The sequence below is a fragment of the Ranitomeya imitator genome, chromosome 1, assembly GCF_032444005.1.
Source record: "Ranitomeya imitator isolate aRanImi1 chromosome 1, aRanImi1.pri, whole genome shotgun sequence".
Lineage (NCBI taxonomy): Eukaryota > Metazoa > Chordata > Amphibia > Anura > Dendrobatidae > Ranitomeya > Ranitomeya imitator.
Genome location: NC_091282.1, coordinates 1,150,491,577 through 1,150,515,562, shown reverse-complemented (window position 1 = coordinate 1,150,515,562; position 23,986 = coordinate 1,150,491,577). Strand labels below are relative to the sequence as shown.

Genomic DNA, 23,986 nt, shown 5'->3' with positions numbered 1-23,986 from the left:
AGCACAGAACCAAATAATAACAGACAAGAAGCACTTAATTAATTTTGATTGTTGTTCCAAGCATTCAGCTGCAGTCATTTTAATATGGATGTAACAAAAATTAAATGTCAAAGAACAAATAATCTAACATAAATATCTATAACTCTATGTAAAAAAAAAAAATCTAGTAATTTATATTTTCATCCAAATCTGTTAAGTAAGTCAATTTTTTTTTTCATCAGCATTTTCATTACTGTAAATCTAAAAGATAGTTAATTAGTATTCCTGAGACTCATCATAAATTTTATTGGTCATGATTGAATTCTAGCCAAATTTTATGCATGATGCTTTAATACCCAAATCATAAAATCATTCCCAGCAGTTTGATTTGTAGCTCTTCAATAACAGGTTTATGACTTGCGTAATATATCTCGAAAGAAAAATGTGTGTCTTTAAAATCACAGAAATATGTGTATGCATTGATCTTGCTAACACTACTTTACCTGTGCATTAAGAATACTGATCAGCCATTCCATCTGGACTTCTGCAGAGTCACAGCACACGTACCTGCAAATAGATTAGAGCATAAGTACAAATCAAGACGGAAGGACATAGATTAAATTAATTTCATGTAGTGTAAATGCCACCAATATTTTATATAACAGTACATCTACAATTTGTGATCTGTGGTTTCAGATGACGTAAATTAAGAACTTTACTCTGTTCATTTTCTTCAAGGCCTCATTCCGAACCATGGAAACAGGAACACATGGGCTACTTGCACAGTGAACAAGTCTGTATGATCATGTTCACACACCACCAAGAAACCTGAAGACACAAAAGAGAATAGTGAAACCAAAAACACTCAGTTTGAAAAAATGTTGCAGTAATCCGCAAGTGCTAGTAAAAGATGTAAAAAACAGGGTATTTGGTTGATACGTTTTTTGCAAAAAATGTATACTAAGCTGCTCTACCAATCTTCACGGTATACCCTTATCAGAGCAGTCCTAACTAATGTATGCAATCCCTATCTGATGTATTTAAAAACCTGATCATCTGTATATAACCTGTGTGAACAGGGTTCAGAGAGGAAAAATCCATGTGTGCATACAGGGTAGAACAGCTTTTGTGCAGATAGCCCAAGAGGAGTGGTGGAACTCCCCAGTCTTGTAGACACAAGAGAACAATTATGGAAACAGGAACACATGGGCTACTTGCACAGTGAACAAGTCTGTATGATCATGTTCACACACCACCAAGAAACCTGAAGACACAAAAGAGAATAGTGAAACCAAAAACACTCAGTTTGAAAAAATGTTGCAGTAATCCGCTATCTGCACAAAAGCTGTTCTACCCTGTATGCACACATGGATTTTTCCTCTCTGAACCCTGTTCACACAGGTTATATACAGATGATCAGGTTTTTAAATACATCAGATAGGGATTGCATACATTAGTTAGGACTGCTCTGATAAGGGTATACCGTGAAGATTGGTAGAGCAGCTTAGTATACATTTTTTGCAAAAAACGTATCAACCAAATACCCTGTTTTTTACATCTTTTACCAGCACTTGCGGATTACTGCAACATTTTTTCAAACTGAGTGTTTTTGGTTTCACTATTCTCTTTTGTGTCTTCAGGTTTCTTGGTGGTGTGTGAACATGATCATACAGACTTGTTCACTGTGCAAGTAGCCCATGTGTTCCTGTTTCCATAATTGTTCTCTTGTGTCTACAAGACTGGGGAGTTCCACCACTCCTCTTGGGCTATCTGCACAAAAGCTGTTCTACCCTGTATGCACACATGGATTTTTCCTCTCTGAACCCTGTTCACACAGGTTATATACAGATGATCAGGTTTTTAAATACATCAGATAGGGATTGCATACATTAATTAGGACTGCTCTGATAAGGGTATACCGTGAAGATTGGTAGAGCAGCTTAGTATACATTTTTTGCAAAAAACGTATCAACCAAATACCCTGTTTTTTACATCTTTTACTAGCACTTGCGGATTACTGCAACATTTTTTCAAACTGAGTGTTTTTGGTTTCACTATTCTCTTTTGTGTCTTCAGGTTTCTTGGTGGTGTGTGAACATGATCATACAGACTTGTTCACTGTGCAAGTAGCCCATGTGTTCCTGTTTCCATAATTGTTCTCTTGTGTCTACAAGACTGGGGAGTTCCACCACTCCTCTTGGGCTATCTGCACAAAAGCTGTTCTACCCTGTATGCACACATGGATTTTTCCTCTCTGAACCCTGTTCACACAGGTTATATACAGATGATCAGGTTTTTAAATACATCAGATAGGGATTGCATACATTAGTTAGGACTGCTCTGATAAGGGTATACCGTGAAGATTGGTAGAGCAGCTTAGTATACATTTTTTGCAAAAAACGTATCAACCAAATACCCTGTTTTTTACATCTTTTACTAGCACTTGCGGATTACTGCAACATTTTTTCAAACTGAGTGTTTTTGGTTTCACTATTCTCTTTTGTGTCTTCAGGTTTCTTGGTGGTGTGTGAACATGATCATACAGACTTGTTCACTGTGCAAGTAGCCCATGTGTTCCTGTTTCCATAATTGTTCTCTTGTGTCTACAAGACTGGGGAGTTCCACCACTCCTCTTGGGCTATCTGCACAAAAGCTGTTCTACCCTGTATGCACACATGGATTTTTCCTCTCTGAACCCTGTTCACACAGGTTATATACAGATGATCAGGTTTTTAAATACATCAGATAGGGATTGCATACATTAGTTAGGACTGCTCTGATAAGGGTATACCGTGAAGATTGGTAGAGCAGCTTAGTATACATTTTTTGCAAAAAACGTATCAACCAAATACCCTGTTTTTTACATCTTTTACTAGCACTTGCGGATTACTGCAACATTTTTTCAAACTGAGTGTTTTTGGTTTCACTATTCTCTTTTGTGTCTTCAGGTTTCTTGGTGGTGTGTGAACATGATCATACAGACTTGTTCACTGTGCAAGTAGCCCATGTGTTCCTGTTTCCATAATTGTTCTCTTGTGTCTACAAGACTGGGGAGTTCCACCACTCCTCTTGGGCTATCTGCACAAAAGCTGTTCTACCCTGTATGCACACATGGACTTTTCCTCTCTGAACCCTGTTCACACAGGTTATATACAGATGATCAGGTTTTTAAATACATCAGATAGGGATTGCATACATTAGTTAGGACTGCTCAGATAAGGGTATACCGTGAAAATTGGTAGAGCAGCTTAGTATACATTTTTTGCAAAAAACGTATCAACCAAATACCCTGTTTTTTACATCTTTTACTAGCACATGCGGATTACTGCAACATTTTTTCAAACTGAGTGTTTTTGGTTTCACTATTCTCTTTTGTGTCTTCAGGTTTCTTGGTGGTGTGTGAACATGATCATACAGACTTGTTCACTGTGCAAGTAGCCCATGTGTTCCTGTTTCCATAATTGTTCTCTTGTGTCTACAAGACTGGGGAGTTCCACCACTCCTCTTGGGCTATCTGCACAAAAGCTGTTCTACCCTGTATGCACACATGGATTTTTCCTCTCTGAACCCTGTTCACACAGGTTATATACAGATGATCAGGTTTTTAAATACATCAGATAGGGATTGCATACATTAGTTAGGACTGCTCTGATAAGGGTATACCGTGAAGATTGGTAGAGCAGCTTAGTATACATTTTTTGCAAAAAACGTATCAACCAAATACCCTGTTTTTTACATCTTTTACTAGCACTTGCGGATTACTGCAACATTTTTTCAAACTGAGTGTTTTTGGTTTCACTATTCTCTTTTGTGTCTTCAGGTTTCTTGGTGGTGTGTGAACATGATCATACAGACTTGTTCACTGTGCAAGTAGCCCATGTGTTCCTGTTTCCATAATTGTTCTCTTGTGTCTACAAGACTGGGGAGTTCCACCACTCCTCTTGGGCTATCTGCACAAAAGCTGTTCTACCCTGTATGCACACATGGATTTTTCCTCTCTGAACCCTGTTCACACAGGTTATATACAGATGATCAGGTTTTTAAATACATCAGATAGGGATTGCATACATTAGTTAGGACTGCTCTGATAAGGGTATACCGTGAAGATTGGTAGAGCAGCTTAGTATACATTTTTTGCAAAAAACGTATCAACCAAATACCCTGTTTTTTACATCTTTTACTAGCACTTGCGGATTACTGCAACATTTTTTCAAACTGAGTGTTTTTGGTTTCACTATTCTCTTTTGTGTCTTCAGGTTTCTTGGTGGTGTGTGAACATGATCATACAGACTTGTTCACTGTGCAAGTAGCCCATGTGTTCCTGTTTCCATAATTGTTCTCTTGTGTCTACAAGACTGGGGAGTTCCACCACTCCTCTTGGGCTATCTGCACAAAAGCTGTTCTACCCTGTATGCACACATGGATTTTTCCTCTCTGAACCCTGTTCACACAGGTTATATACAGATGATCAGGTTTTTAAATACATCAGATAGGGATTGCATACATTAGTTAGGACTGCTCTGATAAGGGTATACCGTGAAGATTGGTAGAGCAGCTTAGTATACATTTTTTGCAAAAAACGTATCAACCAAATACCCTGTTTTTTACATCTTTTACTAGCACTTGCGGATTACTGCAACATTTTTTCAAACTGAGTGTTTTTGGTTTCACTATTCTCTTTTGTGTCTTCAGGTTTCTTGGTGGTGTGTGAACATGATCATACAGACTTGTTCACTGTGCAAGTAGCCCATGTGTTCCTGTTTCCATAATTGTTCTCTTGTGTCTACAAGACTGGGGAGTTCCACCACTCCTCTTGGGCTATCTGCACAAAAGCTGTTCTACCCTGTATGCACACATGGACTTTTCCTCTCTGAACCCTGTTCACACAGGTTATATACAGATGATCAGGTTTTTAAATACATCAGATAGGGATTGCATACATTAGTTAGGACTGCTCAGATAAGGGTATACCGTGAAAATTGGTAGAGCAGCTTAGTATACATTTTTTGCAAAAAACGTATCAACCAAATACCCTGTTTTTTACATCTTTTACTAGCACTTGCGGATTACTGCAACATTTTTTCAAACTGAGTGTTTTTGGTTTCACTATTCTCTTTTGTGTCTTCAGGTTTCTTGGTGGTGTGTGAACATGATCATACAGACTTGTTCACTGTGCAAGTAGCCCATGTGTTCCTGTTTCCATAATTGTTCTCTTGTGTCTACAAGACTGGGGAGTTCCACCACTCCTCTTGGGCTATCTGCACAAAAGCTGTTCTACCCTGTATGCACACATGGATTTTTCCTCTCTGAACCCTGTTCACACAGGTTATATACAGATGATCAGGTTTTTAAATACATCAGATAGGGATTGCATACATTAGTTAGGACTGCTCTGATAAGGGTATACCGTGAAGATTGGTAGAGCAGCTTAGTATACATTTTTTGCAAAAAACGTATCAACCAAATACCCTGTTTTTTACATCTTTTACTAGCACTTGCGGATTACTGCAACATTTTTTCAAACTGAGTGTTTTTGGTTTCACTATTCTCTTTTGTGTCTTCAGGTTTCTTGGTGGTGTGTGAACATGATCATACAGACTTGTTCACTGTGCAAGTAGCCCATGTGTTCCTGTTTCCATAATTGTTCTCTTGTGTCTACAAGACTGGGGAGTTCCACCACTCCTCTTGGGCTATCTGCACAAAAGCTGTTCTACCCTGTATGCACACATGGATTTTTCCTCTCTGAACCCTGTTCACACAGGTTATATACAGATGATCAGGTTTTTAAATACATCAGATAGGGATTGCATACATTAGTTAGGACTGCTCTGATAAGGGTATACCGTGAAGATTGGTAGAGCAGCTTAGTATACATTTTTTGCAAAAAACGTATCAACCAAATACCCTGTTTTTTACATCTTTTACTAGCACTTGCGGATTACTGCAACATTTTTTCAAACTGAGTGTTTTTGGTTTCACTATTCTCTTTTGTGTCTTCAGGTTTCTTGGTGGTGTGTGAACATGATCATACAGACTTGTTCACTGTGCAAGTAGCCCATGTGTTCCTGTTTCCATAATTGTTCTCTTGTGTCTACAAGACTGGGGAGTTCCACCACTCCTCTTGGGCTATCTGCACAAAAGCTGTTCTACCCTGTATGCACACATGGATTTTTCCTCTCTGAACCCTGTTCACACAGGTTATATACAGATGATCAGGTTTTTAAATACATCAGATAGGGATTGCATACATTAGTTAGGACTGCTCTGATAAGGGTATACCGTGAAGATTGGTGGAGCAGCTTAGTATACATTTTTTGCAAAAAATGTATCAACCAAATACCCTGTTTTTTACATCTTTTACTAGCACTTGCGGATTACTGCAACATTTTTTCAAACTGAGTGTTTTTGGTTTCACTATTCTCTTTTGTGTCTTCAGGTTTCTTGGTGGTGTGTGAACATGATCATACAGACTTGTTCACTGTGCAAGTAGCCCATGTGTTCCTGTTTCCATAATTGTTCTCTTGTGTCTACAAGACTGGGGAGTTCCACCACTCCTCTTGGGCTATCTGCACAAAAGCTGTTCTACCCTGTATGCACACATGGATTTTTCCTCTCTGAACCCTGTTCACACAGGTTATATACAGATGATCAGGTTTTTAAATACATCAGATAGGGATTGCATACATTAGTTAGGACTGCTCTGATAAGGGTATACCGTGAAGATTGGTAGAGCAGCTTAGTATACATTTTTTGCAAAAAACGTATCAACCAAATACCCTGTTTTTTACATCTTTTACTAGCACTTGCGGATTACTGCAACATTTTTTCAAACTGAGTGTTTTTGGTTTCACTATTCTCTTTTGTGTCTTCAGGTTTCTTGGTGGTGTGTGAACATGATCATACAGACTTGTTCACTGTGCAAGTAGCCCATGTGTTCCTGTTTCCATAATTGTTCTCTTGTGTCTACAAGACTGGGGAGTTCCACCACTCCTCTTGGGCTATCTGCACAAAAGCTGTTCTACCCTGTATGCACACATGGATTTTTCCTCTCTGAACCCTGTTCACACAGGTTATATACAGATGATCAGGTTTTTAAATACATCAGATAGGGATTGCATACATTAGTTAGGACTGCTCTGATAAGGGTATACCGTGAAGATTGGTAGAGCAGCTTAGTATACATTTTTTGCAAAAAACGTATCAACCAAATACCCTGTTTTTTACATCTTTTACTAGCACTTGCGGATTACTGCAACATTTTTTCAAACTGAGTGTTTTTGGTTTCACTATTCTCTTTTGTGTCTTCAGGTTTCTTGGTGGTGTGTGAACATGATCATACAGACTTGTTCACTGTGCAAGTAGCCCATGTGTTCCTGTTTCCATAATTGTTCTCTTGTGTCTACAAGACTGGGGAGTTCCACCACTCCTCTTGGGCTATCTGCACAAAAGCTGTTCTACCCTGTATGCACACATGGATTTTTCCTCTCTGAACCCTGTTCACACAGGTTATATACAGATGATCAGGTTTTTAAATACATCAGATAGGGATTGCATACATTAGTTAGGACTGCTCTGATAAGGGTATACCGTGAAGATTGGTAGAGCAGCTTAGTATACATTTTTTGCAAAAAACGTATCAACCAAATACCCTGTTTTTTACATCTTTTACTAGCACTTGCGGATTACTGCAACATTTTTTCAAACTGAGTGTTTTTGGTTTCACTATTCTCTTTTGTGTCTTCTCATTCCGAACCATGCAAATATATTATACAGTTTTTAATAATATATTTTGCTAAATATATTGAAAATTTAAAAAAAAATGCATATAAATTAAATAAAAAATATCAACAGTTGCTAGATGATAATTTTCACATTTAATGAACGTTCTACAACCTGTGGTTAAAAATTAGCATAGAGTCACTTTTCAAACCCCATTGTCTTCAATCAAGAAAAGTGAAGTTCACTTCTCCCTAAATTAAAAGGGATGTCCGGCCTAAAGGTATCATTACACTCAGCGACGCTGCAGCGATATAGACAACGAGCCGATCGCTGCAGCGTCGCTGTATAGGTCGCTGTAGAGACGTCAAACACAGCAGCTCCAGAACGATGCAGGAGCGATCCAGTGACGTAACGGCGACTCACTTATCGTTCTCGCTGGTTGTTAGCTCCATGTAAAACATTGCTGGCATCGTTGCTTTTGCTGTCAAACATGACGATACACGCCGACCTGATGACCAAATAAAGTTCTGGACTTCTAGCTCCGACCAGCGATGGCACAGCAGGATCCAGATCGCTGCTGCGTGTCAAACACAACAAGATCGCTATCCAGGACGCTGCAACGTCACGGATCGTTGTCGTTCTCATTGTAAAGTTGCTTAGTGTGAAGGTACCTTTAGGCTACTTATCTGCAGTCACTCTTATATGACTGCAGACTTTTGAATCCTCACAGTGCATGCTGTGAGGATTCTGTGGTGCCGGGAGTGAGCAGTCATGCGACTACAAATATGCCATTTGGATACTTCTGGCCACATTTTGATCAGAGAGTATCCAGCCTTGCTTAATGCACTTGCATTGAGTGAAGCCGCCCATATAGTCGGCACGTGATCACATGTATGCAAATCACATTCTGGCGATTACGAACCAGCTGTGAATCCTCCAGCGTGCAGTGTGTGCGATGCGAGGGTTCACAAGTCAACACTCACATAGAGTGACTGAAGACTTGTTACTTAAAGCCAGATAGCCACTTTAAGTTTGGGCCAATATGCTCAATTCAGGTGCAAGTATACATTTGCTATGAATCAAATCTGCCTAGAATAATTAAAATAAGAAATAATCTGTCATGCTCAACTTTTTTCTGTCCTCCCCATACCTGTCCTGCCACTGCAGGTCCCCATCAAGGTCTCCAATCGACTACCCAACCTTTTTATTCCCCTTACTTTACTATGGCTAGCAGGTACGGATTGGGGCTGAAATTCAGCCCTGGCATTTGAAATCACACAGGCCCATGCTGTCCCTGTCCTAAAGCACCAGATGGGGATATATTACTAATATCACCCTCGATGGAGGAAAGGAAGATTTTCTACAAGACCAATATTACTAATGATACCCGTGGCCTGCTGGGGTAAGTGATGAAGTCTTCGACTTTGTGCTCTGTCAAAATTTTTAACAGTATGGGTGTCTTGAGAACACCGATTCTGTTAATTATTTTGCAGACAAGGCAGCCCATGACCAGACAGGCCCGTCTGACATTTGCCAGAATTGCCAGATGGCCAGTCCGGCCCTGATGGTTGGTGTCACTGTATCCTAGGTCCCATGTAGTCACATGTGGTGTGACGCACATTATTGATATTAAACACATGCGCCATACCCCATATGGTCATGAGATTAGTCAGTTGTAGAAACTGCAAAAAGATTGGAGGGAGAAGAAAAAGGACCCAATTGGAAGACTTGGGGAGAGTGATGGTAGCACAATTAATGGGAGGGATGAGGAGTGATGAGACTAAGAATTTATTATTTTTTTATTTTCCTCCTGGCCTGGGGAATCCAGAAAATAGCTGTGGCTGGTCACAATTTTCCTGGATTCATACAAATCAGAAGTCAGAAGTGTAGACTAGTGGCCCTTTTAGAAGAAAAGGTGCGGGGTCTGGAAGAAAGAATAGCAACTTTGAAACTCATCAAAGAGAATGAAGACTTTCTAGACAGAACAGAAGCATCTCTACTGGTCACAGAAGGTGCAAAAAGTGTCAGAGAACCTCCAAAAGAGTGGAAGCATGTGACCAAAAGAAGCAAGAAGACCATGGAGAAATCACCAACCACACAACTGAAGAACCGATATCAAATCTTTGTAGAGGATGAAGATGGCACACCTAAGAATGAAGCAATACCAGCAAGCAAAAAAGAAAAGGGCACACAGCAACAAGCGACAGCAAAAAGTACAGCCAAGAAGCAACGAAGAGTGGTTGTGGTGGGAGACTCACTACTGAGAGGCACCGAAGCAGCCATCTGCAGACCAGACATAACTGCAAGAGAAGTATGCTGCCTTCCAGGTGCGATGATCAAGGATGTGACCGATAGGATACCAAAGCTCTTCAGCTCCAAGGACGTCCACCCATTTCTTCTGATACATGTTGGCACCAATGACACGGCAAGGAAGGACCTACCGACAATCTGCAAGGACTTTGAAGAGTTGGGGAAGAAGGTAAAGGAACTGGATGCACAGGTAGTTTTTTCTTCTATCCTTCCAGTAGACGGGCATGGCACCAGGAGATGGAACAGGATCCTTGATGCAAACAACTGGCTAAGACGATGGTGCAGACAACAAGGATTTGGATTCCTGGACCACGGTGTGAATTACTGGTATGATGGACTCCTCGCCAGAGACGGACTACACCTCAACAAACCTGGGAAACACACATTCGCCAGAAGACTCGCTACACTCATCAGGAGGGCGTTAAACTAGAAGAAGAGGGGACGGGAAGAAAAACATTAGACTCGAACAAAGACGACCCAGGAAAACATACTCAGAAGGGAGGTAAGAACATTTCTAAAACAATCCACAGTGAGGAGATTGGAACAAAACAAAATCCTCTAAACTGCATGCTCGCAAACGCCAGAAGCCTGACAAACAAGATGGAAGAACTAGAAGCAGAAATATCTACAGGTAACTTTGACATAGTGGGAATAACCGAGACATGGTTAGATGAAAGCTATGACTGGGCAGTTAACTTACAGGGTTACAGTCTGTTTAGAAAGGATCGTAAAAATCGGAGAGGAGGAGGGGTTTGTCTCTATGTAAAGTCTTGTCTAAAGTCCACTTTAAGGGAGGATATTAGAGAAGGGAATGAGGATGTCGAGTCCATATGGGTTGAAATTCATGGAGGGAAAAATGGTAACAAAATTCTCATTGGGGTCTGTTACAAACCCCCAAATATAACAGAAAGCATGGAAAGTCTACTTCTAAAGCAGATAGATGAAGCTGCAACCCATAATGAGGTCCTGGTTATGGGGGACTTTAACTACCCGGATATTAACTGGGAAACAGAAACCTGTGAAACCCATAAAGGCAACAGGTTTCTGCTAATAACCAAGAAAAATTATTTTTCACAATTGGTGCAGAATCCAACCAGAGGAGCAGCACTTTTAGACCTAATACTATCTAATAGACCTGACAGAATAACAAATCTGCAGGTGGTTGGGCATTTAGGAAATAGCGACCACAATATTGTGCAGTTTCACCTGTCTTTCACTAGGGGGACTTGTCAGGGAGTCACAAAAACATTGAACTTTAGGAAGGCAAAGTTTGAACAGCTTAGAGATGCCCTTAATCTGGTAGACTGGGACAATATCCTCAGAAATGAGAATACAGATAATAAATGGGAAATGTTTAAGAACATCCTAAATAGGCAGTGTAAGCGGTTTATACCTTGTGGGAATAAAAGGACTAGAAATAGGAAAAACCCAATGTGGCTAAACAAAGAAGTAAGACAGGCAATTAACAGTAAAAAGAAAGCATTTGCACTACTAAAGCAGGATGGCACCATTGAAGCTCTAAAAAACTATAGGGAGAAAAATACTTTATCTAAAAAACTAATTAAAGCTGCCAAAAAGGAAACAGAGAAGCACATTGCTAAGGAGAGTAAAACTAATTCCAAACTGTTCTTCAACTATATCAATAGTAAAAGAATAAAAACTGAAAATGTAGGCCCCTTAAAAAATAGTGAGGAAAGAATGGTTGTAAATGACGAGGAAAAAGCTAACATATTAAACACCTTCTTCTCCACGGTATTCACGGTGGAAAATGAAATGCTAGGTGAAATCCCAAGAAACAATGAAAACCCTATATTAAGGGTCACCAATCTAACCCAAGAAGAGGTGCGAAACCGGCTAAATAAGATTAAAATAGATAAATCTCCGGGTCCGGATGGCATACACCCACGAGTACTAAGAGAACTAAGTAATGTAATAGATAAACCATTATTTCTTATTTTTAGTGACTCTATAGCGACAGGGTCTGTTCCGCAGGACTGGCGCATAGCAAATGTGGTGCCAATATTCAAAAAGGGCTCTAAAAGTGAACCTGGAAATTATAGGCCAGTAAGTCTAACCTCTATTGTTGGTAAAATATTTGAAGGGTTTCTGAGGGATGTTATTCTGGATTATCTCAATGAGAATAACTGTTTAACTCCATATCAGCATGGGTTTATGAGAAATCGCTCCTGTCAAACCAATCTAATCAGTTTTTATGAAGAGGTAAGCTATAGACTGGACCACGGTGAGTCATTGGACGTGGTATATCTCGATTTTTCCAAAGCGTTTGATACCGTGCCGCACAAGAGGTTGGTACACAAAATGAGAATGCTTGGTCTGGGGGAAAATGTGTGTAAATGGGTTAGTAACTGGCTTAGTGATAGAAAGCAGAGGGTGGTTATAAATGGTATAGTCTCTAACTGGGTCGATGTGACCAGTGGGGTACCGCAGGGGTCAGTATTGGGACCTGTTCTCTTCAACATATTCATTAATGATCTGGTAGAAGGTTTACACAGTAAAATATCGATATTTGCAGATGATACAAAACTATGTAAAGCAGTTAATACAAGAGAAGATAGTATTCTGCTACAGATGGATCTGGATAAGTTGGAAACTTGGGCTGAAAGGTGGCAGATGAGGTTTAACAATGATAAATGTAAGGTTATACACATGGGAAGAGGGAATCAATATCACCATTACACACTGAACGGGAAACCACTGGGTAAATCTGACAGGGAGAAGGACTTGGGGATCCTAGTTAATGATAAACTTACCTGGAGCAGCCAGTGCCAGGCAGCAGCTGCCAAGGCAAACAGGATCATGGGGTGCATTAAAAGAGGTCTGGATACACATGATGAGAGCATTATACTGCCTCTGTACAAATCCCTAGTTAGACCGCACATGGAGTACTGTGTCCAGTTTTGGGCACCGGTGCTCAGGAAGGATATAATGGAACTAGAGAGAGTACAAAGGAGGGCAACAAAATTAATAAAGGGGATGGGAGAACTACAATACCCAGATAGATTAGCGAAATTAGGATTATTTAGTCTAGAAAAAAGACGACTGAGGGGCGATCTAATAACCATGTATAAGTATATAAGGGGACAATACAAATATCTCGCTGAGGATCTGTTTATACCAAGGAAGGTGACGGGCACAAGGGGGCATTCTTTGCGTCTGGAGGAGAGAAGGTTTTTCCACCAACATAGAAGAGGATTCTTTACTGTTAGGGCAGTGAGAATCTGGAATTGCTTGCCTGAGGAGGTGGTGATGGCGAACTCAGTCGAGGGGTTCAAGAGAGGCCTGGATGTCTTCCTGGAGCAGAACAATATTGTATCATACAATTATTAGGTTCTGTAGAAGGACGTAGATCTGGGGATTTATTATGATGGAATATAGGCTGAACTGGATGGACAAATGTCTTTTTTCGGCCTTACTAACTATGTTACTATGTTACTATGTTATGTTACAAATTAGATATTCCCATAATTTGAATTAGTTAGAATCTATTTTTTGGGGGGTACATTCTTAGTGATTTTAATTCTTGAAAAATAAATTTGCTTCTATTCACAGAATGCAGTCAAAATGGATCACGTCAAGTCTTAAAGAGAAGCTGTCAGCAGAATTTTGCTATATACATTGTCAAGTTGACATTGTTACACAGTTTAAAATGATGCCTGCAGTGAAGAAATCCGTTTTGTGGTTCTTGTGTAATTTGTTTTTGAAATTTTCATGTAATGATAAGTTCATGCTTCGTGGTTGGACTGTAGGCAGAGTCTTTTCTTCCTGCTCTATGCCAGGGAAACTAAGAAAATACCTGTCCACAGGCCGCCCCAAGGCACAAACATGTTCCTTAACTCTTTAAGTCAATCATATTTCTCTACGTAATACATTGCCACGAGTAAATGTAATAAAAGCCAAAAAGTAAATATATTCTTAAATGAATCTAATTACTTACCATTGGTGTTTTTCTAGACAAATTGTCAAACCAAATCTGTAAAATATTTAGAACAGTAATATTTCAGAACCTCAGTAATTAGTATAACAGGTAATAATATACCAAATTTGGAATACATACAGCCTAAAGTGCGGGAAAACTCTCCAATTAGAGAATTAAAGAGAATCTGTCACCAGGTTTTGCTACCTCATCTAAGAGCAGCATAGGTAGGGGCAAAAACCGTCATGCCATATCATTAATGGGCTGCGTGCAGCAAATTTTTGAACATTGAGCTCTGTATAACCCCAACCCCCACTGTTTGGCAGCTTTCTATGTATTCTTTGCATAGGCAGAAAGCTGCCAATCAGTTGCTGGGGTGTGTTTTGGCTACCAAGTATTATGTTTAGTAGTCCTCCTGCTGATAAAACAGATTTTTTTTGTAAAAACTACAATATACAGACCAGTAAGTGTTAATCGCTAGAATCAGGAACTCTTTCTCTATATTATGTTCCTCTCAGATTCGGTAGCAAAATTCTAGTGCCAAATTCCCATAAAGGATGTCTCGTTAAGTCTTTAGACGAAAATAAATATATTACTATATACTGACATCAAACAGAAACCTGAAGATGCAAAATAACTGAAAGACAAAGGACCTGATTCATTATTGCATTATTGCATTTGCACCCTTTTTCTAATTTGTGATGTTTTTCCCTGTTTTTGTTTCAATCTACACCTTTTTTTTTAGTTTGGTTTATGTTTCCTCTTATATATAAAAATTCAGCATACGTTTACCATGGCGGGTTTTCAGGTTATTCATCAAGTACAATTTTTTTTCTTGGAGTGATTTTATGTATGCCTCAAATTTGCATTATTTTATTGGTACATGCGATGTTTTGAACTAAAAAATATCAATAAGCGTTAAAAAATTAAAATCAAGAGCATTTTTTTGTGAAAAAAATTCATTAACCACGTGTATCATGTTGAGGAATTGAAAGCAATAAATATCTGAGAAAGAAAACTGACTTCAAAAATGCAAAGAATGGAACAGGCCCAAGATATTGAAAGACAAAGAAGGTAAAAAAGGCATGGCTATGAGCGTCAAAGAGTAAATGTGAAAGGACACATATTGTTTATGACAATGAATATTACGCATATATATTTTTTATTTTCCTAATGTTGGTAAGAGAATTTCATGTTAGAAAAATATAAACCTTATTGTGTTCCAACCTTCAATACATCGCTAGAGGTTTTCATCTTTACAAACCTTGTAGGTGCTTTCAGTTTCTTCCGCACTCCTAGGTAAACTTTGCAGGGCATCACAGGTAGCTCCTTATCTGGTTTGATACTCTAAAATATCAAATATGTAACATTAATACAAAAGATACAATTATATTGGTCCCGTGTTCGCCGGTAGATAGATAAAAATTAAAATCTGAGAGTCCTCATTAGTTGATACCTTTTAATGGCTAACTGAAAAGATGGTAACAAACCTGAGACCTGAGTAGCAGCGTGCAATTTGTTACCATCTTTTAATGATAGCGGTCATATATATTTTAATCCTACTTTATACTTACATTTTAATACATAGTTCTCTCAAGCACTCTGCACACTATGGGTTCAAGTACAAAGAGCAGGAGATGATGCAATAATGATGTGGCTCCTCCATGTTGCATACAGAATTATTGAAGAATATAATCCAAAATAGAGTACAAAAAGACCTTAATTTTATATATATATATATATATATATATATATATATATATATATATACAGTTAGGGCCAGAAATATTTGGACAGTGACACAAGTTTTGTTATTTTAGCTGTTTACAAAAACATGTTCAGAAATACAATTATATATATAATATGGGCTGAAAGTGCACACTCCCAGCTGCAATATGATAGTTTCCACATCCAAATCGGAGAAAGGGTTTAGGAATCATAGCTCTGTAATGCATAGCGTCCTCTTTTTCAAGGGACCAAAAGTAATTGGACAATGGACTCTAAGGGCTGCAATTAACTCTGAAGGCGTCTCCCTCGTTAACCTGTAATCAATGAAGTAGTTAAAAGGTCAGGGGTGGATTCCAGGTGTGTGGTTTTGCATTTGGAAGCTGTTGCTGTGAGCAGACAACATGCGGTCAAAGGAACTCTCAATTGAGGTGAAGCAGAACATCCTGAGGCTGAAAAAAAAGAAAAAATCCATCAGAGAGATAGCAGACATGCTTGGAGTAGCAAAAACAACAGTTGGGTACATTCTGAGAAAAAAGGAATTGACTGGTGAGCTTGGGAACTCAAAAAGGCCTGGGCGTCCACGGATGACAACAGTGGTGGATGATCGCCGCATACTTAATTTGGTGAAGAAGAACCCGTTCACAACATCAACTGAAGTCCAGAACACTCTCAGTGAAGTAGGTGTATCTGTCTCTAAGTCAACAGTAAAGAGAAGACTCCATGACAGTAAATACAAAGGGTTCACATCTAGATGCAAACCATTCATCAATACCAAAAATAGACAGGCCAGAGTTAAATTTGCAGAAAAACACCTCAAGAAGCCAGCTCAGTTCTGGAAAAGTATTCTATGGACAGATGAGACAAAGATCAACCTGTACCAGAATGATGGGAAGAAAAAAGTTTGGAGAAGAAAGGGAACGGCACATGATCCAAGGCACACCACATCCTCTGTAAAACATGGTGGAGGCAACGTGATGGCATGGGCATGCATGGCTTTCAATGGTACTGGGTCACTTGTGTTTATTGATGACATAAGAGCAGACAAGAGTAGCCGGATGAATTCTGAAGTGTACCGGGATATACTTTCAGCCCAGATTCAGCCAAATGCTGCAAAGTTGATTGGACGGCGCTTCATAGTACAGATGGACAATGACCCCAAGCATACAGCCAAAGCTACCCAGGAGTTCATGAGTGCCAAAAAGTGGAACATTCTGCAATGGCCAAGTCAATCTCCAGATCTAAACCCAATTGAGCATGCATTTCACTTGCTGAAATCCAGACTTAAGACGGAAAGACCCACAAACAAGCAAGACCTGAAGGCTGCGGCTGTAAAGGCCTGGCAAAGCATTAAGAAGGAGGAAACCCAGCGTTTGGTGATGTCCATGGGTTCCAGACTTAAGGCAGTGATTGCCTCCAAAGGATTTGCAACAAAATATTGAAAATAAAAATATTTTGTTTGGGTTATGTTTATTTGTCCAATTACTTTTGACCTCCTAAAATGTGGAGTGTTTGTAAAGAAATGTGTACAATTCCTACATTTTCTATCAGATATTTTTGTTCAACCCTTCAAATTAAACGTTACAATCTGCACTTGAATTCTGTTGTAGAGGTTTCATTTCAAATCCAATGTGGTGGCATGCAGAGCCCAACTCGCGAAAATTGTGTCACTGTCCAAATATTTTTGGCCCTAACTGTATACACAAGGCAATACATAATGAAAAATGTATCAGTGACAGAGTTGTTCAAAGCAGAGATCAGGTACAAAGGAAAAGGTGGCGTAGCAGCAGAAATATAGTGCGATCAGGGAGAGCATAATAATGAAATTAAACTCTAGATAAAGTGACAGTGGTACAATTTCTTGATGCAGATGCATGAAACCACATCAATGGAAATACAATTGTAGCACATGTAGTAAAGTCCCAAGTCTCATTACCAACATTGATAATGGTAGCATGCAGCTAACAGTTAATGACTCTTGCCCATGTTCCTATCTGTGGTGCCACATGCAGAGCCCCGACGCGCGTTTCGAGTTGGCTTCCTCAGGGGGCCGTAGTGAAATAAGGTGTCCCCAGTACCCCTTAAATATCGCTATTGCAGGTGTATATGCTTATAACTGGTCAAGGTGCATGTGATTGATTGCGAGCGTCGGCAATTGCATAATCTCCGAGCACCATCTTGGCGGTGCGGGTCATGGGGAACTCTCCGATGACATCAATGACCCGCACACGTCACTACCAGGAGCTGGAAGCGATGCTTCAGTCAGGAGCCACAATAGGGGCTATGGCTGTGGTGTCTTAAGGAGGTACTATGGGTAAGAGCACTCTCGCATTTATGAGATAGGCAGTAGGGATTCTATATATTGGCATGTGGCACTTCATGGATTCTGTTTACTAAGGACTGCACATAATTAGCATTGAACCATGATATTCTGGGTATGCACCTCCCTATCTTAGCACTAGCACTTTATATATGATGTGATGAATGCTATACCCACCTCATTATATGTTCTTTGAGACCCACATTTTTTGTTATCGATCCCTCTCTGTATAAACTATTGTTGTCATGTACATTTTTGTAAATTCATGTGCCTTTTTGTGATGTAATAAAGATAAAAACTTTTTTAGTACATTTTTCTTTGGCTTATTCACTCCAGGTTTTCTGCTTTTCATCTCTTCTGTGATAATCAGCTCACTGTCAATAGCTATGTACACTGAAAGCCTGGTGTGGGCACGGTTAGCTTTCTCTGCTCTGCAGGATTGCTAAATCTAAAATTGTGTCAGAACAACTGCACCCAAGAATTTAAGTGATACATCATTGAATTCAGGGTCTCTTTGCCTCTTTGGCTGCTCTCAAATGAGGTAGCAAAAACCTGCTGACAGATTCCCTTTAAATGGATGAGTTGGGAATCCCCCATGGTTTGCTACATTTAAAGGGAATCTATGATTAGGTTTTTGTCAACTCATCTGAGTGCAGCATGATGTGGGGACAGAGACCCTGATTCCAGGGATGTGTAACTTACTGAGTTGCATGCTACCATTTTGATAAAGTCTCTGTTTTCTCTGCTGCAAATCTACCAGTTCTCTGAATCCAGAGCTCAGGATAACCCCACCCCTCACTGATTGGCAGCTTTCAGTGCATGCTGTGCATAGGCAGAAAGCTGCCAATTAGTGGTGGTCGATGTGGTTGGGTTAAGCAGAGCTCTTGAATAAGGAGGACTACATAACAGCATCTTTATTAGTCTACTAATGGTAATAATGTATAAAAACGTGATTTTATTGAAATTAAAGCAGTCAGTCTAGTAAGTGATACATTACTGCAATTAGGGTCTCCGTCTCTACATTAAGCTGCATTCATATTAGGTATCAAAATCTTGGTGACAGATTCCCATTAAAGCAGATCGGGCACCAGATTTCACATTACAAACATTTCACATTATTACCAGATCTCCTGATGAAGCTGCTTAACTTACTTTGAAAATAAAAGTCAAAATGGCTGTATAATATTGACCTTAAGATATGCATTTGATGGGTCCAGTTATGGAATCAAATAGTTCATGAGTTCCAGTGTAATCAGTCTCCACCCACCCAGCCTGACTGACAGCTGCAGTCTGTCCTTAGTCACATTCAGCAGCAGGAGACACAATGAGGGGCTTCACATTCGAAAAGGTGGGCAGAGATTGAGTTAAACTTTCATAGAACATTTTACAGCCATTCTAATATACATCTTCAAAGTAAATATAGCAGTCTCATCAGGTCCAAAAGATCTATTTATGCAGTTAAGATTGTGAAAGATCCACTTTAAAGGCACTACATTGGTCATTATAGCGTCATAGCTATCAGCTATTCACTCAGTTTGCAAACTTTCTTTGAATGAGTTAGTGAACCACCTCAAATGGTTGGTTGCTGCTCTAAATCACATTTTACAGTTTACCTTAGAATTGATTTTATTTCTTGTTTTTCTTTTTTTTTCAAAATATAAACTCATTATAAAAAGATTAGTTAATTATTAAATATTTTTTTTACATTGCCAGCCAACTACCAACCAACTCTTACAGCAGCACACAAATCCAAGAGAGCATCAGCACTCCAATAACTTTATGGCTAATATAAGGCAATACAATAGCTCGCTTGCTTTGGCATCAATGGGAGCACAAGTAGCGCCACCTCCTGGTCATGGTCCATACTGTTTTCGAATTTATGGACAAATTTACCACTGAACTGCCCCATTGCATCCCGCTGTGGGTGGTACTCCCAAGATTGCCCAGATTTATATCTTGGACAGTGAAGAAGCATTAAGTACAAGAAGTCAAGCAAATAAAAAGTGCCTCCCAGCACTGCCATCATCTCTTGGAGAGAAAATTAAAGCAATTAACCCACTCGCAAGAGCCTTCACAATGATGAGGGAATTTGAAATACAGGAAGAGAGGATTGCTGAATTAGAAAATCGCGATCCACGCGAAATAACAATATCAATTATAAAGGACTACAACGATGACCAGAGGTGCTACAATGCAAGGTGCAATGAAGTAGCTATAATATATCAAAATGCAATGGGTGAACCCCCATTTAATAGGGACATCAGAGTTCACCTCAAAATTGAAAACCAAACTGTTCAAATCAGCTTTCTTCACAGAAAGTGTGATGCAATGACATATCCACTTCTATTCCCATATGGGGACAGTGGATAGACAATAAATTTGACAACTCCAATTGCCCTAAGTGTTACAATTTGTTACATTCATCTACCATCCATATCAGTGGATCAAGATCGACAAGAAAAAATCACCCTGTTGCAATACTATGCATACAGGCTCGCCATTCGTGACGAGTTCAATCCCCTTTTAAATACTGGGAAGTTGACGCAACAATTTATCGTTGACAGTTACGTCAAAATTGAATCCGACATGATCGAATAAATTAAAAAAAATCAAAAGGCATTACGCGTCGACAGTTATGCCGGCGTTATGGATCACATCCATAATGCTGCATTACACCATTTACATCCATAATGCTGCATTATACTAGAAGGATGGAAAAAATGATTTGGGAAAACAATTGCCCAAATTTATACAGTCTCTAACAGATGGTGAGCTGTATTACCTAAGACTCCTTTTACTTCATGTAAGAGGAGCAAAGTCTTATGCTGACTTAAGGACTGTCAATGGATTCGTACATGACATGTATAAAAATGCTTGCATTGATCTTCATCTTTATCATGATTCCCAATGGGAAGACGGTATGATGGATGCAATCACTTTCCAAAGACCCTACCAACTTCACAAACTATTTGCTGTAATTTGTGCATATGGGGAACCAGCTAAACCATTGGCATTATGGCAAAAATATAAAACTGAATTTATAGAGGATTATACCAGGCGGTATAAGCCAGAAATTGCTGAGCAACTGGCTCTTCGTAATATTAATGAAGTGCTCAAGTCCTGTGCTGACTACGGATTTCCAACTCCAGTAAATGTTCCATATGAAAAACTGGACCAACTGAATTACGCTGTAATAAAGCAGGAGGCTGAGCAATTAAAAGCTATGCTTAACGAAGCTCAGAAATCAGCTTTCGATGCAATTATGCAAGCAGTCAATGCTGCATCAGCCAGACGACACTAGCTCACACTGTTTTTTTCTGGACGGCCCAAGAGGCAGTGGGAAGACATTTTTGTACAACTGCTTGCACAAGACACTGCAAGCAGAAAAGAAGTCTATTTGCTCAGTAGCCTCCACTGGATTGATGGCTACTTTACTACAAAATTGTAGCACCTACCATTCCAAATTTGGTCTTGGAATTACAACAAATGAGACCTCAGTGTCAAAAATTAAACCAACCCCACTTCAAGCAAAGGAGCTTAGGGAGTCATCTTTCGTATTTGGGACGAAGTAACAATGACTCCCTGTTTTAATATGAACGCTGTGGATAATTTGTTCCAAGACATATATGAAAAAAAAGACCATTTGGTGGAAAAGTTTTCATAAACGGTGGTGACTTTCGTCGAACCCTACCAATAGTGGAAGGTGGAAAAAGAGCCCAAATTGTACAGTCAACCATTAAACACTCAAAATTTGGAATCAGTTTTCACGGTTCCAGTTACAACAGAATATGAGAACGTCTCAGGACGAAGTTGAGTACAACTCATGGTTACTGAAACTTGGCAATGGAGAGTTGTCAAATGTATATGGTCTACCAGAAGACACAATTGAAATCCCGAATTCTTTTATTGAAGAGGGTGATTTAATTACAGCTTTTTTGGTGACTCAATTGAGATTACCGATGCAACGATAGAAGCAATTGCCAATAAAGCAATTCTTACGCCATTGAATGATGACGTTCACGCCTTGAATGACAAAATTCTTAGTCAAGTTTAAGGTGAACACTCAACATATCACTCCATGGACACAATTGCTGAAGAGGAGGGTGTGATACAGATTACCCTGTAGAGTTTCTTAACCCTTTGAATCCCACAGGGATGCCTCCTCCTAAACTAAAGCTGAAACCTGGAGCTGTTATTATGCTCCTGCGTAATCTTAACAGAAATCTTGGCCTTTGTAATGGTACAAGGCTTTATGTGAAAAGCTTAAAAGCAAATGTTATTCATGTTGTTGCTTTAAATGGAAAAGCAAAGGGTCAGACAGTTCTTATTCCAAGAATTGACCTGATTTCCAAAGATAAAAACTTGCCAGTCCAGATGCGACTACGTCAGTTTCCTGTCATGTTGGCTTTTGCAATGGCCATCAATAAATCTCAGGGAAGGTCCTTGAATATTGTAGGAATTTATTTGCCTCTCCCAGTGTTTTCACACGGGCAGTTATATGTGGCGTTCTCCAGGGGAAGGAAAAGCCAACAAATAAAGGTCTAAATATTTGAGACACAGAAGCAGGGTAAACTTATTAATAACGTTGACAAATTGTTTACTGTCAACTGTGTGTACAAGGAAGTATTTTATTAAGCTTTTTAACAATTGTAAAAGCCACAAAATTTTGTACACAAAAGCGGGACTAACTCCTAGCCGCGGTCTACGGACCAAACATTGGGCATGGGCAGGGCCTTAGGGACAGATCCCAAGTGCGCTCAACCATGTGAAATAGCTTACGCTCAGGAACATTGATGAATAGCGCTATCGGATAGCTCTACTAGTTCACTTTCTTCATGGATAGCGCTATCGGATAGCTCTACCCGAACAGTATTAATTATAGATCTTTTTCATACATAAGGTAGGAGTGGCAGGAGAGGTACACCAGGTATTTATGTTTGCTATCAGTCTGCACATACGCCAGTCTGGTGCATGGGTACACCCCATTGCGTGGTTCGTAATCACCGCGTGTGCCCTAAGGGCGCGCAATCACTCATATTACCTAACTAAAATGTATCCCAGGTCATACAGTTTTAAAAGGTTCAATATCCTAGAGCATGAAAAGTATTAAGACCTCATATGGGAACATGAAAAACTACTTTAATATTATATTAAGATATCAGAAAGAGGTCCAATACCCGGAAGTGCATCAATAAAAAAATGGCAAAAAATGAACATAAAACTCACTTTCAGTACAGAAAATGTCTACTGTCTTTTTCACTTCTTTTAGGTTTTTTAGATTTAATGTGCTAGTATTTCATTAATATGTAGAGACTGAAGATTTTATTCTGCCCTCAAAATGTGACTTGCATTGCTAAGAAATTATCTAAACTTATTGTAGCAAACAGTAGGGGCAAATAGTTATAATTAGACATAAATGGATCTTTTGAGAAATGTTTTTGATAACTTTGCCAAATTTTACCCAAAAATTTAATTTGCAGCAAATACATTTTTATGAGTCTCAATAATGGAAATCTTGTAATAGTGACTGAAAATACATGTGCAGGAGAGGAGAGAGCGAGAGAGAACCCCACTGACACACTGCAGAAGAGAGAGAGATGTCATAGCTGCAGGGCATTATAGGGAAGTCCACGCAGCAATGTAAAAAGACAATTGCCACCTTTCTGATGTCTCAGCAATGTGGAAAATGGTGAATTGTGTTATGACTGAGGTAAGAAGAGGCTGCTAACACTGAGGTCTACCCTGTCTACCTGATCTAATACTGGATATACTTGAGGTACTGAGGTAAGAAGAGGCCCCTCACACTGATGTCCACCCTGTCTACCTGATATAATACTGGATATATTTGAAGTACTGAGGTAGTAAGAGGTTGCTCACACTGATGTCCTCCCTGTCTACGTAATCTAATACTGGATATACTTGAGATGCTGAGGTAAGAAAAGGCTGCTCACACTGATGTCCTCCCTGTCTACCTGATATAATACTGGATATACTTGAGG

General features: G+C 39.4%; 1 protein-coding gene across 3 annotated transcripts in view; it reads right to left on the bottom strand.

The window, feature by feature from the left end:
- Positions 1 to 23,986, bottom strand: part of ARAP2 (ArfGAP with RhoGAP domain, ankyrin repeat and PH domain 2) — a 598,685-nt gene that overhangs the window by 50,877 nt on the left and 523,822 nt on the right. For all 3 annotated transcript variants that reach the window (XM_069744626.1, XM_069744628.1, XM_069744627.1), the window contains exons 29-31: positions 15,207 to 15,289; positions 13,964 to 13,999; positions 483 to 546 (exon numbers count right to left, since the gene is read on the bottom strand). In XM_069744626.1, coding sequence (XP_069600727.1) covers positions 483 to 546; positions 13,964 to 13,999; positions 15,207 to 15,289 — 183 coding nt within the window. The remainder of the gene's footprint in view (positions 1 to 482; positions 547 to 13,963; positions 14,000 to 15,206; positions 15,290 to 23,986) is intronic.